Consider the following 16,050-nt stretch of genomic DNA (forward strand, 5'->3'; position numbering starts at 1 on the left):
CTTCTCATGGAATACTTGTCCTCTGTTCCATATTTTTTCTAAACTCTGTGCATCCTTAAAGGAAGGTCCTGTTTATAGTCTTTCCTTTCCCTAAAGCTTCTCCAGCCCATAGTGATCTCTAAATCTTCTGAACTTGAGGGTTTTTTTTGTCTGTTCCACTTACGGAAATTAATTATATACAGACCTGTGAACATGTGTTTCTAATTAACTCTTAATAATATTATTGAAATGTTTATGTGTAGATGTTTTAGCTGACTAGATTTTTTTTAAGATGTTAGCTTGTAGGTCTTATATTGTCCTCTTTCATGCCTAGCATAAATGCCCAAGGTAGACAGTTTATAGAAAATTTATCTATGTATCACCAGTACTTAATATTGTGCCTGGGATACAAGCTTTCAGTAAATATTGAAGTTATGTGAAAGAATTGATCTTTAAGTAGTAGTTTCCTATACATTTGTAAGTAGGGAATATTTTCTTGTGAAAATTAACCTTTTACTTTATATCCGATTTCCTCAACTCTGTCTGAGCAAGATTCTATCAAGGCTGTGTTTCTGAGGCCATTCACAATATCAAACCCAACTTACCTGGAATCTAGGCGATCAGAACCTGGATGCTCTTACATATTGTTTAAGAGAACCGATGGTTTAGAGCTCAGGCTTTGCTGTCGGAGAGCTTGAGTTCATATTTGTATTCTGCCACTCTCTCATTGCATAACTCTGGATAGTCTTTGTTTCCTTTACTGTAAAATGCAGATGGTAATGACTCCTTTAGCATGGGGTTGTTATGAAAGGTTACCTGTGTAAAGTATCTGGCACAGAATAAGTGGTCAAAAAGAATGTTAATAATAATTACTATTGTTGTCAGCATTAACAGTAATCATTCTCTTTACTAATAGCTTTTCATATGATAAAGTCATCCTGTATTATAGAAATTTTAAGTGAATAGCTTGTCAGTAAAGTTTCAGCATGTAAGTTTCTTCCCAAGTTTAAATCTTGACTTTGAAGTTCCCCTCTTTCTGAAACCTTGTGACAGAGAGAAAAAGACAATGGGCTGCAAACTGGGAGGCTTGAATTCTTCTGGCTTGCTCACAGATTAATTTTTTAACCTTTAAGATAAAGTAAGCCAATTGTATTATTGTTATCCATGTATATGACTTAATTCCAAAGATTTATAAGCTTCTTTAAGACAAGGACAAAGTTTTACCGAAGTTTTATCTTTGTACTCCTCACTATAGCTTAGTAAATACTGCATAAGTACATAGCTTCAGTTCTCTCATCTGTTAAAGTGAGGGGATTGTACTATCTTAAAAATTCCTTTTAACTCTCAAATATTTTGGACATAGGGGTCAGTGAAAAATTAGCCCCATCATTGGAGAAGAATTGAAGATCAGGAAAATATAAATGTGAGTGCCGCAGTTGCTAACAGTAAAAGGCTGTCCCCATTTTTTTTTTTTTAGAGAAAAGATAGACCAAGATCCTGGTGTATCCAGAAATTAGCCTTTCTCTTCTGGTGTATCACGTGTATTCTAAAGTGTTTCACATCTTTCTTTTCTTTATCACCAAGGTTACTAGTATACCTAGGCCTTCCAAGTAATTTCAAAACTGACTGAGTGGGAGGAAGCAGAGTACCTTTGTGGTTTTACTCTGGGGTTTATAAACACAATGCCCACATAAAAGAAAGTTTTCATTAGTATTGAATGAATTTTACATTATTTCCAAAGTAGAAAGTTTATAGTCTTATATTTTTTTAACTTTCATATTTTAGAAGTAGGCTTATAGGTTCTCTTTCTTTGACATACATCTCTGAGATCCCTCCTTAAGTGAATAACCTTTTTTTTCTTTTTTTTTTCTTTTTTTTTTTTGAGGCAGAAACTTGCTCTGTCGCCCAGGCTGGAGTGCAGTGGCGCGATCTCAGCTTACTGCAACCTCTGCCTCCCGGGTTCCAGCGATTCTCCTACCTCAGCCTCCCAAGTAGCTGGGACTACAGGCGTGTGCCACCATGCCCAGCTAATTTTTTGTATTTTTAGTAGAGACGGAGTTTCACCGTTTCAGCCAGGATGATCTCCATCTCCTGAACTCGTGATCCGCCCATCTCAGCCTCCCAAAGTACTGGGATTACAGGCGTGAGCTACCACGCCCGGCCCGTGAATAACATTTTAAAATGTTTACACACGACCTCAGGTTTAAATAGAATTACTTTTAAAGTAAGTCTGTTATTAGCAGTATCTTTATATTTATTGAATTTATAATTATATATTTCTTTCTCATGACAGATTTTTTTAAGCATGGTTCAATAAATCTTTACTGAAAGAATTGTAATATAAAGCGAACTGCTTGATTTTTTTTCCATTTAATTGTGAATTGGATACTTTCGTGATTTTAAATTATAAAGTGCCCATATTGAAGTACATATTAAGTGTAACTATGGGGAAAATACCAAAATAAAACAAAAGTTCAAATAGTACAAAGAGAAATATGTAGTGAAAAATGTACATTCTGCTCCTCAGAGTCAGTACTTATTAATAATGTGTTGTGCATGTTTATAAAAACATTAATACAGATGTAAGCATATGTAAACATAATTACTTAAACTTATATATCCATGTCCTTTAAAAAAATTATACTTTGATATTTTGCTATTCCTGTCAGTGACCTAGTACACAGTAGTTGTTCAATAAATATTTAAATTACCCAATACTCTTTACTAGTCGACAGCTGGTCCATTTTCTGATGCATTTGGTTCTTAAAGTGCCATGTGATTTTCAAGGATCTGAGACTAAGTTTTTCAATTATAGTGAAAACCTATTTTTTCAGCAGTACTAAAATAGTAAATGTAAATATAAATAAAACTACTTTTGTATGTGATTTTAAAAATCCATCTGCACAACTGTGTATAATAGGTTTAGTTCTCAGACTTGATAAAACTTATGAACATGTTTTACCAGTTTACCAACTATGATGAAAGTACCTGATTATTTGTTTCTGAGTTATAAAGTGGATTGTTAAGAAGTTACACAATAGGCATCCTGGTATTTGAAGAAATGCTCTGTAGTTAAAATACTTAATATTGGAATATGGTAGATTCTTAATAAAAGAGGCTAATTTTTCCAAACTCTTCTTGTACATTAGGATATTTGGAACACAAAAGGCATTTGCTTCTCCTGGAAAAGAACTGTGGCTTAATCTAAAGAAGCACATTTACCTTGAAGCTTTAATATAACCTGTTATTAGTCTTAAAATCCAAAGTCCATATAGGGTTAGAATTACTTTCTTCCATAAATAATTTTTCTTTCTGACAAGATGGAGTAGATTTTAATGAATTGAGAGATTGTTTTTCTTTTGTGACATCATATTTATTATATTAAAAGACATCAGAGCTTTTTTTTCTTGGAGAATAGGAAGTTGTTGGCTTGGAACTATAAAAAATTAGAAAATATATTTTTCAATGGCCATAATAATGCCAAGTTGAAGATTAAAGTGTGTGTTTGCTTTCCCCAAAGAGTCTCCCTGTTGAATAAATGAGTTTTTTAAAAACTTTAGAGAAATAATAATAGTTTTATTGAAGAATAATGTCTCATGACCAAAGTAACTCTAATCTAAGCTTGTATATATGATTTAAAATATTAGAAGGAAGATGAAAAAGACGTAGTAAGCTAATAATAGATGGATATTTAATAAGAAGTATTTATCTGAAATTAACAGCCAACACCATACCTAGCATTCTATTAAAGTCAGGAATAAAACAGTGAAGCCTGGTATCATAGCACCAGAATATTGGTTGATTAAAGTTCACCATTGGGTGTACATGTTTTCCTACGCAGGTTAGAGACTTCAGAGTAGCTAATAAGGCGCCACGACATGGGCCTAAGAAAAGAGAAGATAGTACTCAAGTGGAGTTTCTGCTTAGGGCAGCAATGGCCAGATCAATTAATATATCAGGAATATCTAGGTATTAAATACAAGATCAAAAGACATGAATAGATAATTTACACATGAACCCCAAAAATAGATGGTCAATATATTTTTGAAAGAAAGTGGCAGGACGTGGAGACTTACACCTGTAATATCAGCACTTTGGGAGGCCGAGGCGGGCAGATCACGAGGTCAAGAGATCGAGGCCATCCTGGCCAACATGGTGAAACCCCATCTCTACTAAAAATACAAAAAAATTAGCTGGGCATGGTGGCGGGCACCTGTAGCCCCAGCTATTCGGGAGGCTGAGGCAGGAGAATTGCTTGAACCTGGGAGGCGGAGGTTGCAGTGAGCCAAGATTGCGCCACTGCACTCCAGCCTGGTGACAGAGTAAGACTCTGTCTCATTAAAACAAAACAAAACAAAAAAGAATGTCCAAGCTCACTGGAAATCAAAGAGATACATAATTAAACAAAATATAATTTTATAGTATGTTAAGTTGGTGAAGATTAAAAATAATAATACTGAACTTTGACAAATGCTATTACATACTATTGGTGGAATTCAAATTGCTGTGTACACTTATTTTGGAAAGCAGTATGTATCAATAGCCTTAATAATATTGTAATTTCTCATTATATAAGCTTCATTTGTAAAAAGCGATACATATGTGATCCCAGCACTTCGGGAAGCCAAGGCAGGAGGACTGCTTGAGGCCAGGAATTTGACACCAGCCTGGGCAACATAATGAGACCCATCTCTACAAAAAAAATTAAAAAGTCAGTCAGCAGTGGTGGCACATCTCTAGTCCTAGCTACTTGGAAGGCTGAGGTGGGAGGATCACATGAGCCCAGGAGTTTTGGGTTACAGTGAGCTATGATCATGCCACTGCACTGCAGCCTCAGTGACAGAGTAAGAGCCTGTCTCAAAAAAAAAAACAAGATATAAAATTATATATATAAATTTATTCTATTTTTTACACAAATATCTTTACATACTTATATATGGGGGAAGTTCAAAAAAGAATATTTAGAAATTCAGGGAAAATAATTGATGATATACTGTCCTTATCCCCAGTATTAGTGGTGTTAGGATGATTTATCTAGTCTTCTATGTACTTTTATTTTATAATTATTTATAATACTTTTTTTAATAATTGGAAGGAATAATCATAGTGTAATAAAAATATTGGAGAAAAGTAGTTAGATTAATTTTGTTTTAAAGAACTGGAAATTTTAGGTATTGCATAGTAATCCAGGAACTTCATTTTATTTTATTTATTTATGCATTTATTTTTTTGAGACACAGTCTCCCTCTGTCACCCAGGCTGGAGTGCCGTGTCTCACTCGTGACTCATTACAGCCTCACCCTTCTGAGCTCAAGCAGTCCTCCCACCTCAGCCTCCTAGTGGGGTCTACAGGAATGTGCCACCCTGCCCAACTAATTTTTTGATTTTTTTGTAGAGACAATGTCTCACTACGTTTCCCAAGCTGGTCTCAAACCCCTCAAACAGTCCCCTACCTCAGCCTCCCAAAGTGCTCGGATTATGGGCATGAGCCACCACACTCAGCCTTCCATTTTATAATATGTCATATTAGTTATTTACCAAGGCAGATGTACTTATAACTCAATGGTTTTTTCCAGTTTTGCATTTTCGGTTATTTAAAAGGTCTATTAGTAAAAAACCTTATAAAGTTTATCCACAATATTTTGAAATTTGTTTCATTTCTTTTAGTGATTCTTGGTCTAGCTTTGGTTCAATTTCAAACAGAGAGAGAAAAACACAAATTTTTTGTTTGTTTATTTAAGACAATAAGAATAGCTGTTTTCCAGGATTCAACCTTGATTATTAATGGATCCTGATCAGTGTTAGCTCATTTTACCCCCATACATCCATGTTTTATTTCTTTAACTTTTTATTATGAAAAGTTCAAAGCGTACAGACAAGTTGAAAGAATTTTATACCCGTACATCTACCAGCTAATTCCAGTTAACCATACTTGGTTTATCTCTTATCAATACATCTTTTCAGCCATTTCTCCATCAACAGTCCATCTTATTTTTCATGAATTTCAAATTAAGTTGCACATATCAGTACACTTAATACTTTAGCATGCATATCATTAATTAGAGCTCAATATTTTTAAATTGTGGAGGTTTTGAGGTAATATTTAAAGACAGTAAAATACATAAATCTTAAGTGTACCATTTGATAAGTTTGAACAAAGGATGCACCTGTAGTAACCCAAACTCCTATTATATATACAATATTACCATCACCCTGGAAAGTTCCCTCAAGGCCCTTTCCAGTCAATTCCTACCCCTTCTAGCCCTTTACCACAAGAACAACTATTAATTTTTTCCTACCATAAATTGCTATTGCCTGTTCTAAAAACTTCATATAAATGAAATATTATAGGTACTCCCATAAGGCTTCTTTCAGCATAAAGCATTTGAGATTCACTCATATTATTGCATATGTCAGTTTTTTACTTTATTTTTAAATTGCTGAATAGTAGTCCTGAGTTCAGCACATTTTTAATATTAACTTTTGAGATGCCTGTGGTTACTGTATTTGGTATTTCTTAGCTTGTGCTGAAAGAAACTGTGTTATAATGAGTACTGTAATATTTGGCTTTCTGTCATTATTATTTTTGTTTATGTTGTCTTAAAACTTAAATTGGACTGGGTGTGGTGGTTCTCACCTATAATCCCAGCACTTTGGGAGGCCAAGGCAGGAGGATTCTCAAACCCAGTAGTTTGAGACCAGCCAGGGCAACATGGCGAGACCCTGTCTCTATAAATTTTTTTAAAAAATTAGTCAGGCCTGGTGGCTTATTGTCCTAGCTAACTGGGAGGCTGAGGTGGGAGGATCATGTGAGCCCAGGAAGTTGAGGCTGCAGTAAGTCATGATTTTATCACTGCACTCCAGCCTGGGCAACAGAGCAAGACCTTATCTCCAAAACAAACAAACAAAAACTTAAGTTGATAGATAGCAAGTTTTTTTTGTTGTTTGTTTGTTTGTTTTTTGAGACAGAGACTCATTCTGTCGCCCAGGCTGGAGGGCAGTGGCACAATCTCAGGTCACTGCAACCTCTGCCTCCAGAGTAAGTGGGATTATAGGTACCTGCTACCATATCCGGCTAGTTTTTGTGTTTTTAGCAGAGATGGGGTTTCACCATATTGGCCAGACTGGTAAAGGAGAGCCTGCAAGCTATTACTTATCATGTATAATTAAACTTCAGGAAAATTAAATGTTTCTCCAGACAGAAACAGTGTTTAAGAAGAATGATATATGTAGAATTTCATTTAGTTCTCTTAATAGGGATTTAAAGGGAAGTGGTACATTGATAATGATAATGACATAGCCCTATTTGAAGATTCAACCATCTTGATTATTGTGATGTACTGTTTTAAAAGGTGATGGGAGAGCCCCAGGGAGAGTCCAAATCTGTATTCCTGTAACTTCCATTCATTTGTCGAGATTGTGCTTTCTAAACACAAATAATCCATTCCCTTAGATCAATATGTATACTTTAAGTACTGTGCAAGTAACATGATTTAACAAAGGGTTGACAGTAGCCTCTTATTTGTCCCTTTTTAAACATTAGCTGGATAAAAAAAAAAAAAGTTCTCTGTGTGTAAAATTTAATAGAGAAGCTATTAAAATGTCCTTCCTACTACTTTACAACCTACCTAGCCTCAGCTGTCATGACTTGCTTGCCACCTCCCCCCAACCACTCCCCAGCCCTGCAGCTTCTGTACATTGTAAGTGCTATTCATACTCAACTTGTCCACACTTTGAAAACTCAATACACTTGTTTGTTCTTTCCTTCTGCCTTTTTTGTAGAGACAGGGTCTTGCTATGTCCCACTAGGCTGGTCTTGAACTCGTGGGTTCAAGTGATCCTCCCACCTCAGCCTCATTTAAAGTGTACAATTCATTGGTTTTTAGTTTATTTCTGTTCATTTTTAGTATATTTACAGAATTGTACAACCAGTACCTAATCTGCTTTTGCAGCCTGTTCATAATCCCCAAAACAAATCTCTTATCCATTAGCATACACTCCATTTTCCCCCTCAACCCCCAATCACTGATCTCTGTGTCTATAGAGATAGACTTTCTATCACTATATATTTGCCTATTCTGTGCAATTTATATAGATGGAAATCATACAGTATGTGATTCTTTTATAACTGTCTTCTGTCAGCGTAATGTTTTCAGAGTTCATCCATTGTTGTAGCATGTTTCAATAGTTCCATCCTTTTTTGCTTAATAACATTCTATTGTACGGATATATAACACATTTTATTTCTTCATTTGTCAATGGACAGATATTTAGTTGTTTCCACTTTGTTTGCCATTGTGAATAATGCTGCTATGAATAATTATGTACAAGATTTTGTGTGGACATATATTGTCCTTTCTCTTTAGGTGGAAGTAGAATTACTGTCCTATGATAGATAACTCTGTAGCCTTTTAAGAAACTGCTCAACTGTTTTCCAAAATGTCCATACCATTCCCACCAGCTAGATATAAGGATTCCAATTTCTCCACATTGTCACCAACACTATTGTCTTGTCTTTTTATTAAAGTGAAAAATAATTCATATACCATCAGTTCTCCCTTTTAAAGTGTACAGTCTGGTGGTTCTCTGTGCATTTACAAAATTGTACAACTATCACCACTCTAACTCCAGAATATTTTTATCATCCCAAAAGAAACCCTGTACCTATTAGCAGTCACTACCCATTCTCCTATGATGCCAGCTAAAATCTACTTTGTGTTTCTATGGATTTGCCAACTTTGGACACTTTATATGAATGATCATACAGTATATAGCCATGTAGCCTTGTGTGTCTAGCTTATTTTATTTAGTATAATGTTTTCAAGGAGGAACTGCCAAACTTTCAAACAGCTGTACCACTTTACATTAAGACGAGTGATGTATGAGGGTTTCAATTTCTCCACATCTTCTGCAACTTACCATCTCTTTTGTTATAACCATCTAGTTGATTTGAAATGTACATCATTGTGGTTTAATTTTCATTTCCCTAATGAATATCATTTCCCTTTTGAGCATCTCTCCTTCATTCATTGCCATTTCTACATCTTCTTTGGAGAACCCTTTGTCTATTTTAAATTGTGCTGTCTTTTAATTGAGTTATAAGAATTCTTTATATCGTGTAGATATGGCCCTTAACAGATACTTGATTTGCACATATTTCTTCCATTGTGTAGATTGTGTTTTCACTTTCTTCATGGTGACTTTTAAAGCAAAAAAAAATTAATTAATTCTGATGAAATCTAGTTTATCAATTCATCCCTTTAATTAGTTTCCTGTGGCTACTTTAAAAAGTTGACAAAAACGTTGTAGCTCAAAAGAACATAAATTTATTACCTCACGGTTCTTTTTTTTTCTTTCTAATTTTTATATTAGTTTCGGGGGTACATGTGCAGGTTTGTTATACAGGTAAAGTCGTGTCACGGGGATTTGTTGTACAGATTAATTTGTCACTCAGGTACTAAGCCTAGTATCCAGTAGTTATTTTTTCTGCTCCTCTCCCTCCTTCCACCCTCTACCTTCAAGTTGGCCCCAGTGTCTGTTGTTCCCTTCTTTGTGTCCATGTGTTCTCTTCATTTAGCTCCCACTTATAAATGAGAACATGTGGTATTTGGTTTTCTGTTCCTATGTTAGTTTGCTAAGGATAATGGCCTCCAGCTGTTCCCACAGAAGACATGATCTTGTTCTTTTTTATGGCGGCATAGTATAAATCTCACAGTGGGTCTTACGTTGAGCAAAATGGTCTAAAATCAAGGTATTGGCAGTTCTGGAGATTTTAGGCTCTAGGGAAAGCCTTTTCCAGGTCCTAGAGGATGCCAGAATTCCTTGGCTCATGGCCCACCTCCACTTTTAAAGATCTCTGTGATTACATTAGGTCCATCTGAATAACCCAGGATAATGTCTCTAGATTAAAGTCAGCTGATAAGCAATCTTAATAACATCTACAGCCTCACTTCAACTTTGCCGTGTAAACTAACATATTCACACATTCTAAAGATTAGGATATGGACATCTGTGAGGAGCCATTTTTCTGCTTACCACATTGCTTATGCTTTGTGTTATGTCTAAGAAATTATTTCCTAACCCAAGGCCATGATGATTTGCTTCTGCATTTCCTAATAAAAGTTTTGCAATTTTCACTGTTATGTTGGGTCTATGATCCATTTTTGCTTGTGATGTGAAGTAGTGGTCCAATTTCCTTTTTTTACATGTAGATATACAGTTGTCCCAACACAATTTGTTGAAAAAACTTCTTTTCTCCAGTGAAGTGTCTTGGTACTATTGTCAAAAACCACTTGACCATAAATGTAAGGGCTTATTTATGGACTCTCAATTCTATTGCATTGTTCTATATCTGTATGCCAGAACTGTGCTGCCTTGATTACTCTTAAGTTTGAAATCAGGAAGCATCAGTCCTCCATCTTTATTTCTTTTCAAGATTGTTTGGCTATTCTGAGACTTTTTTGTTTCCATGTGAGTTTTAGCATCAAGTTCTCAATTTCTGCAAAAAAAAAAAAAAGGCAGCTGGAATTTTGATAGGAATTGCATTGAATCTGAAGATTAATTGTGGAATATTGCTATCCTGATATGGATCTTCTGATCTGTAAGCCTGCTCTGTCTTTCTGTTGATTTAGATCATCTTTAATTTTTTTTATAGTGTTTTGTAGTTTTTACTGTATAAGTTTTGCATGTTTTTGGTAAATGTATTCTTAAGTTTTTTTTGATGTGTTTGGAAATGAAACTTTTCTTCATTTTAATTTTGGATTGTCATTGCTAATGTATAAAAATCTGACTGATTTTGTGCATTGGTCCCATGTTCTGAAACTTTGAAAACTCATTTGTTAGGTCTAATTGTTTTTTAGTGGATTCCTGAGAGTTTCTTAGATATAACATCATGTCATCTGTGAATAGTAATAGTTTTGCTTGTTCTTTTCCAAACTGGATGTTTTTGGTTTCATGGTTTTTTCATGAGGAATAAACAGTCATTCAAATCATTGTTTCCCTCTATGAGAACATTGTTTTCTCTGTCTGCTTTTAATATTTTCTAAATTTTGGTTTTTTGCAATTTGATTAATAGGTGCCTAAGTTTCTCTTCTCTTTATTTATCCTCCTTGATGTTCTCTGACCTTGTACCTGTACCTATCCCATCTCTTGCCTCATTGGTTGTGGACTCCAATTCTGCATATGTTAGACCTTTGTTATTATTCCACATGTCCCTGTCAATTTTCTTTTCAATCTTTTTTGTCTGTATTCTGCAGATTGAATACTTTCCATTAATCCATCTTTGAGATTTCTGACCCTTTCCTCTCTCATCTCCATTCTGTGATTAGGCTATACAAGGCATTTTTAATTTCAGATGTTTGTATTTCAGTTCTAGAATTTCTATTAGCATTTTTTACATTCCATAGTTTTTGCTAAGATATTAACTCTTTTCATTTATTGTATACATATATTCCTTTACTTCACACGGCATAGTTATACTAGCTATTATAAAATGTTAGTCTACTGATTTTACCATTATCTCCTGGTATCATCTAGGAGTTGGTCCCTGTTGATTGTTTTATTTCTTGGAGTGGATCACATTTTACTGGTTTTTGTGTATCAAGTAATTTTTGACTGTGTGATGGATGATGTGTATGTTAGGCTATGAAGACTGGATTCTATTCTTTCAGTAGGCACTTGTTCAATCTGTAAACTCTTAGGTGGCAGCTCAAATTTCTGTTTTGTTTGTTTTGTCCTTAGCTGGGCTGCTTGCAGTATTGCCTGTGTGTGCATTGTTTGGGAGTTGGCCAGAGATTTGGGCAGGGAAACTTGGTTATTTTAAAGTAACTTGATTGCTGTTAGCATTTTTACCTTGTTTTGTTGTCATTGTTTTAAAAGAATTCCTAGATCTTAGAATTACAGGTTTATTAACTGGAAATAATTATAAGTATTTGAATTCCTGTTCCTTATTTTAACAATTAAATTAAAATGCACATTTAATTTTTTTATATTTCTCTTTATTATAGATCGAGCTGGGAGCATTAGTACCCTTGATTCTTTAGACTTTGCAAGATATTCAGATGATGGTAACAGGGAAACAGATGAAAAAGTGGCAGGTAAGGACAGATTTGGATTCTTTGACATTCCAGAAATAATGAAATGGCTTGAGGAATGTTTTTTCCTTCTGCAATTTGGTATGTGACTATAACATATACAGTTATTATACAAAGTTATGTTACTAATTACTAATTTACTGCAAGTTTGGGGGTTCCCCAACTTTTTCTTCTTCTGGTACTGAGTTTCTGGTTATGTATCCCTATAATTTGCTAAATTATACTTGGAGCCAGCAGTTTACAACCACACAGTTGTAAAACTCATGTATGACAGGCCCAAGCCTCATTCCTTTGATCCTCCAAACCAGGGCTGATAGTCACATATGTGTACCAATACAACTCTATTGATTATTAAAAATTGGTTTTGAGCCAGGCATGGTGGTTTGCACCTGTAATCCCAGCTATTTGCTATTTGGGAAGCTGAGGTAGGAGGATTGCTTTAGGCCAGGAATTTGAGATCAGCTTGGGCAGCATAATGACACCTAATCTCTTAAATTAAAAAAAAAAAAAGGTTGAAATACTTCTGTGCTTGTTGCTAAAACTTTGCCTTGAGTTCCCTGAGTGCTCCCCAGCTGTCACAGCATGTCTTCAGAAACTTCTGACTTTGCTATGATCCAGTAAAAGAGGGTTAATGACTGATACAGTGAGGGCTTCCAGGATGCTGCCCATCCCAATAAGAAGGACAACATCCTTTTTAATTGCTTGGTTGCTCATTTCAATCTTCTTCCCTGCCCATCCCCCCATCCTCTCTCCCATACCAGTCTTGCCTTCCAGGCACCACCGTTGAATCTGTGGGAAATTCAGCGAATCAGTTTGTACCCTGTGTTCTGCCTACACCAGATAAGCCCCGTTGGAATTTGCCAGGTCCACTTTGGAATTCACCCTGTAGCAGCCTTGGCTCCTTGGGTGTAAATATCTGCTACCATTCTGGTGCCTCAAGTCTGTGTCTGTCTGCCATTGAAGTCATTCCTGAGTGCCTTGCAGGAATTGTAGTTTTCATAAGACTTAGGCTTTGAGAGAGATGGGGAAAGCAGACAGACACCAGTTGGGTATTTTGACCTCCATCCAAATGGTAGGTACTTCTGGAACAAAAGGGATGCTGCATGGGACACACAGGGCCTGTGAAAGAAATATGGGGTCAGGGAATACCTATAACGTGATTTCTCTCTTGACCAACTCTGTTGAATATTTCTTCCATTTACTGGGACGAGTTTTTTAAAATATACTTAACCAATGCTTAACCCGTGTGGTCATTATGAATAAAAATGAGTGCTGATTCTTATATAACATTTGTCCCATTCTAAACACTGTTCTAAATTTATATTAACTCACTGAGTTATAGAATTGTTATCTTGTTCCTGTCCCTAGGATTTTGAGGCTCTGAGATAAATTATATAAGACTCAGTAGCAGAGCTAGGATTCAAATATACATAGCCCAGGAACAGTCTATGATTGACTATTATTTGCTACCTCTTGGCATAAAAGATTAGGTTTGGTCTAATTAAAAATGTCATTCCAATAAATGATTTTCATTCCTTGCTCAAGACTAGAGATATTGAATATTTTAAAATATCAGATAGTGTTATATGAGTTAGAAAAAAAAGTAATTGTTTTTCTGAGAGAGGATTCAGCAATATAAATAATAGCAGAATATCCATGTAATAGGGAAGTCACTAGAATAGTTTAATGTGGCTCTCCATGTCAAATCATGGTTGAGTTATGAGCATCATTTATTAACAACTGTATCAAAATGGCAAATCACATTGGTAATATCTAAAAATTAACAATTCAAATTTTAGGATGAATTTATCCTAATTGTATCGCTTATTAAATAGAACTTGTTTATATGTTATTAGCTATTATGATTATAAAATATATGGTATTTAGTTGCTATTAGAGACCGTATGTACTTTTGTATAGTTTTATTGTACAAATTGTTCCATATTAAAAAAATGACTCTACCAGAGAGTTATGTCTAGGTATAATTAGTTTTTTCCTTAATGTTCCTTATAAAAACTTTATTTTAGATTGAGTAAATTGAAGAGTGTTTATTATTATTTTCCTGATTTAGATATTTTAGTACTTCTAAATAGGGGGAAGCTGACATAAATGCAAAATGTTTAGCTTAAATTTATGATCATTAGGCTGGGCACTGTGGTTCACACCTGTAGTCCCAGCACTTTGGGAGGCGGAGGCGGGTGGATCAGCTGAGGTCAGGAGCTCAAGACCAGCCTGACCAACATGGTGAAACCCGTCTCTACTAAAAATACAAAAATTAGCCAGGCGTGGTAGCATGTGCCTGTAGTCCCAGCTACTCGGGAGGCTGAGACAGGAGAATTGCTTGAATCCAGGAGGTGGAGGTTGCAGTGAGCCAAGATTACACCACTGCACTCCAGCCTGAATGACGGAGTGAGACTCTGTCTCAAAAAAAAAAAAATGTGTGTATGTATATATATATATATATATATGATCATTAATTGTTTGGTATAATCTCTATTTATGTCAATATAGGTAGAAGAGAAGAAGAAAGTAGAAGTTCCTCTGACCAAATTTCACTGTGTACATAACATTTTCTTTCACTGTGTAACTTTTATTAGAAGGCAGAATAAAAGGTTGATATTCTCTGTCTGACCTAAACGCTTTTGAGAGACAGTGAGCAAAGGACAGCGAACCTGGATAACCCCAGATTTGCACAAGTAGGAGTGAAATGTATTAAATATGTGATAGTTTTGGCCTTTTTTTTTTAATTTGAGACTATCATAAGACAGCAGACCTTACATTTTTAACCTATGGAATATACTATTTAAGTTTCGAGAAATAAAATAACTTTTAATTACTATACTGTGCTCATATATAAATAAATGCTGTGATTCGTGTTCAATAGGAAAAGGAGGAAGAAGAGCATATATAATCCCAAGAGAATATGTTTCAGTCTTTTAGTGCTCACGTACCATGGCTTGTTACTGAACCAAATGTGTGAGTGTGTGGATGAAACTTTTTTTTAAAAGTTTCAATTAATCATATTTCCTTTTCACAAAAAGATTGTGACTCTTTGCTTTTACTTGAAAAGCCTGTCAAAAGGCCAGTAATCGGGAAAAGATAATTGTCCTCTCATCTGCCACTGAATCGCATGTAAACCTCACTAACTCCTCGTGGGTTGAAGTCTTGTGCCTGCAGCTCTCCCAGGCTACTCCTGCAAGCTGGTAGCTCTACAGTTCTGGGTCTCAGAAGTGGCCCTACTCCCAAAGCTCCTCTTGGCATTGCTCTGATGGAGATTCTGTGGCAACTCTGACCCTGCAGTAGGTTTCTGCCTGGGCCCCCAGGCTTCGCAATACGTTTTTTGAATTCTAGGTGGAGGCTGCCATGGCCCCACAGCTCATACGGTCTACATGTCTACAGAGTCAGCACCACAAGGAAGCTGCCAAAGCTTACTGCTTGCACCCTCTGGAGCTGCACTACAAGCCTCACTTGGACCTGCTGGAGCCGTAGATGGAGTGGCCAAGGAGTACTGCACCAGAATGCAGGGAGCAGAGTTTTGAGGCGGCTTTGAGCAGTAAAACCACAGAGGGCACCCTGGTCCTGCCTCCCAAACTACTCTACCCGCCTAGAACTCTGGGACTGTGATAGGAGGGATAGCCTGAAAGAGCTCTGCAATGCCTTCAAGATCTTTCTCCCATTGTCTTGATGTCTTACCTGGCTTGCTTCTACTCATATCCTTAGCAAATGGCCACTTACCACACCCTTGGTTTGTTCTCTGAACATACCTTTTCAATCTTTACATGGACAGGCTGCAGATTTTTCAAATCTTTCCACTATTTTAATTGCAAATTCCATCTCCCAATGATTTAATTTTGAAGCTTCTATGACTTAAAGTGTTAGAATATGTCATTTGAAATCTACCCAAGTTGGCAGAAACTCTGAAATAAGCTTCTATAGGATAACAGAATAAACTGTGTCTGTTACTATGATATGAGGGGAA

General features: G+C 35.8%; 1 protein-coding gene across 6 annotated transcripts in view; it reads left to right on the forward strand.

The window, feature by feature from the left end:
• Positions 1 to 16,050, forward strand: part of RELCH (RAB11 binding and LisH domain, coiled-coil and HEAT repeat containing) — a 121,429-nt gene that overhangs the window by 11,919 nt on the left and 93,460 nt on the right. For all 6 annotated transcript variants that reach the window (XR_001884515.1, XM_017867142.1, XM_017867144.1 and 3 more), the window contains exon 2: positions 11,985 to 12,074. Coding sequence is in view for 5 of the 6 variants with exons in the window: in XM_017867142.1 (XP_017722631.1) it covers positions 11,985 to 12,074 (90 nt within the window). In the remaining variant the exon portion in view is untranslated. The remainder of the gene's footprint in view (positions 1 to 11,984; positions 12,075 to 16,050) is intronic.

This window comes from Rhinopithecus bieti, unplaced genomic scaffold, assembly GCF_001698545.2.
Source record: "Rhinopithecus bieti isolate Rb0 unplaced genomic scaffold, ASM169854v2 scaffold_2554, whole genome shotgun sequence".
Taxonomy (NCBI): domain Eukaryota; kingdom Metazoa; phylum Chordata; class Mammalia; order Primates; family Cercopithecidae; genus Rhinopithecus; species Rhinopithecus bieti.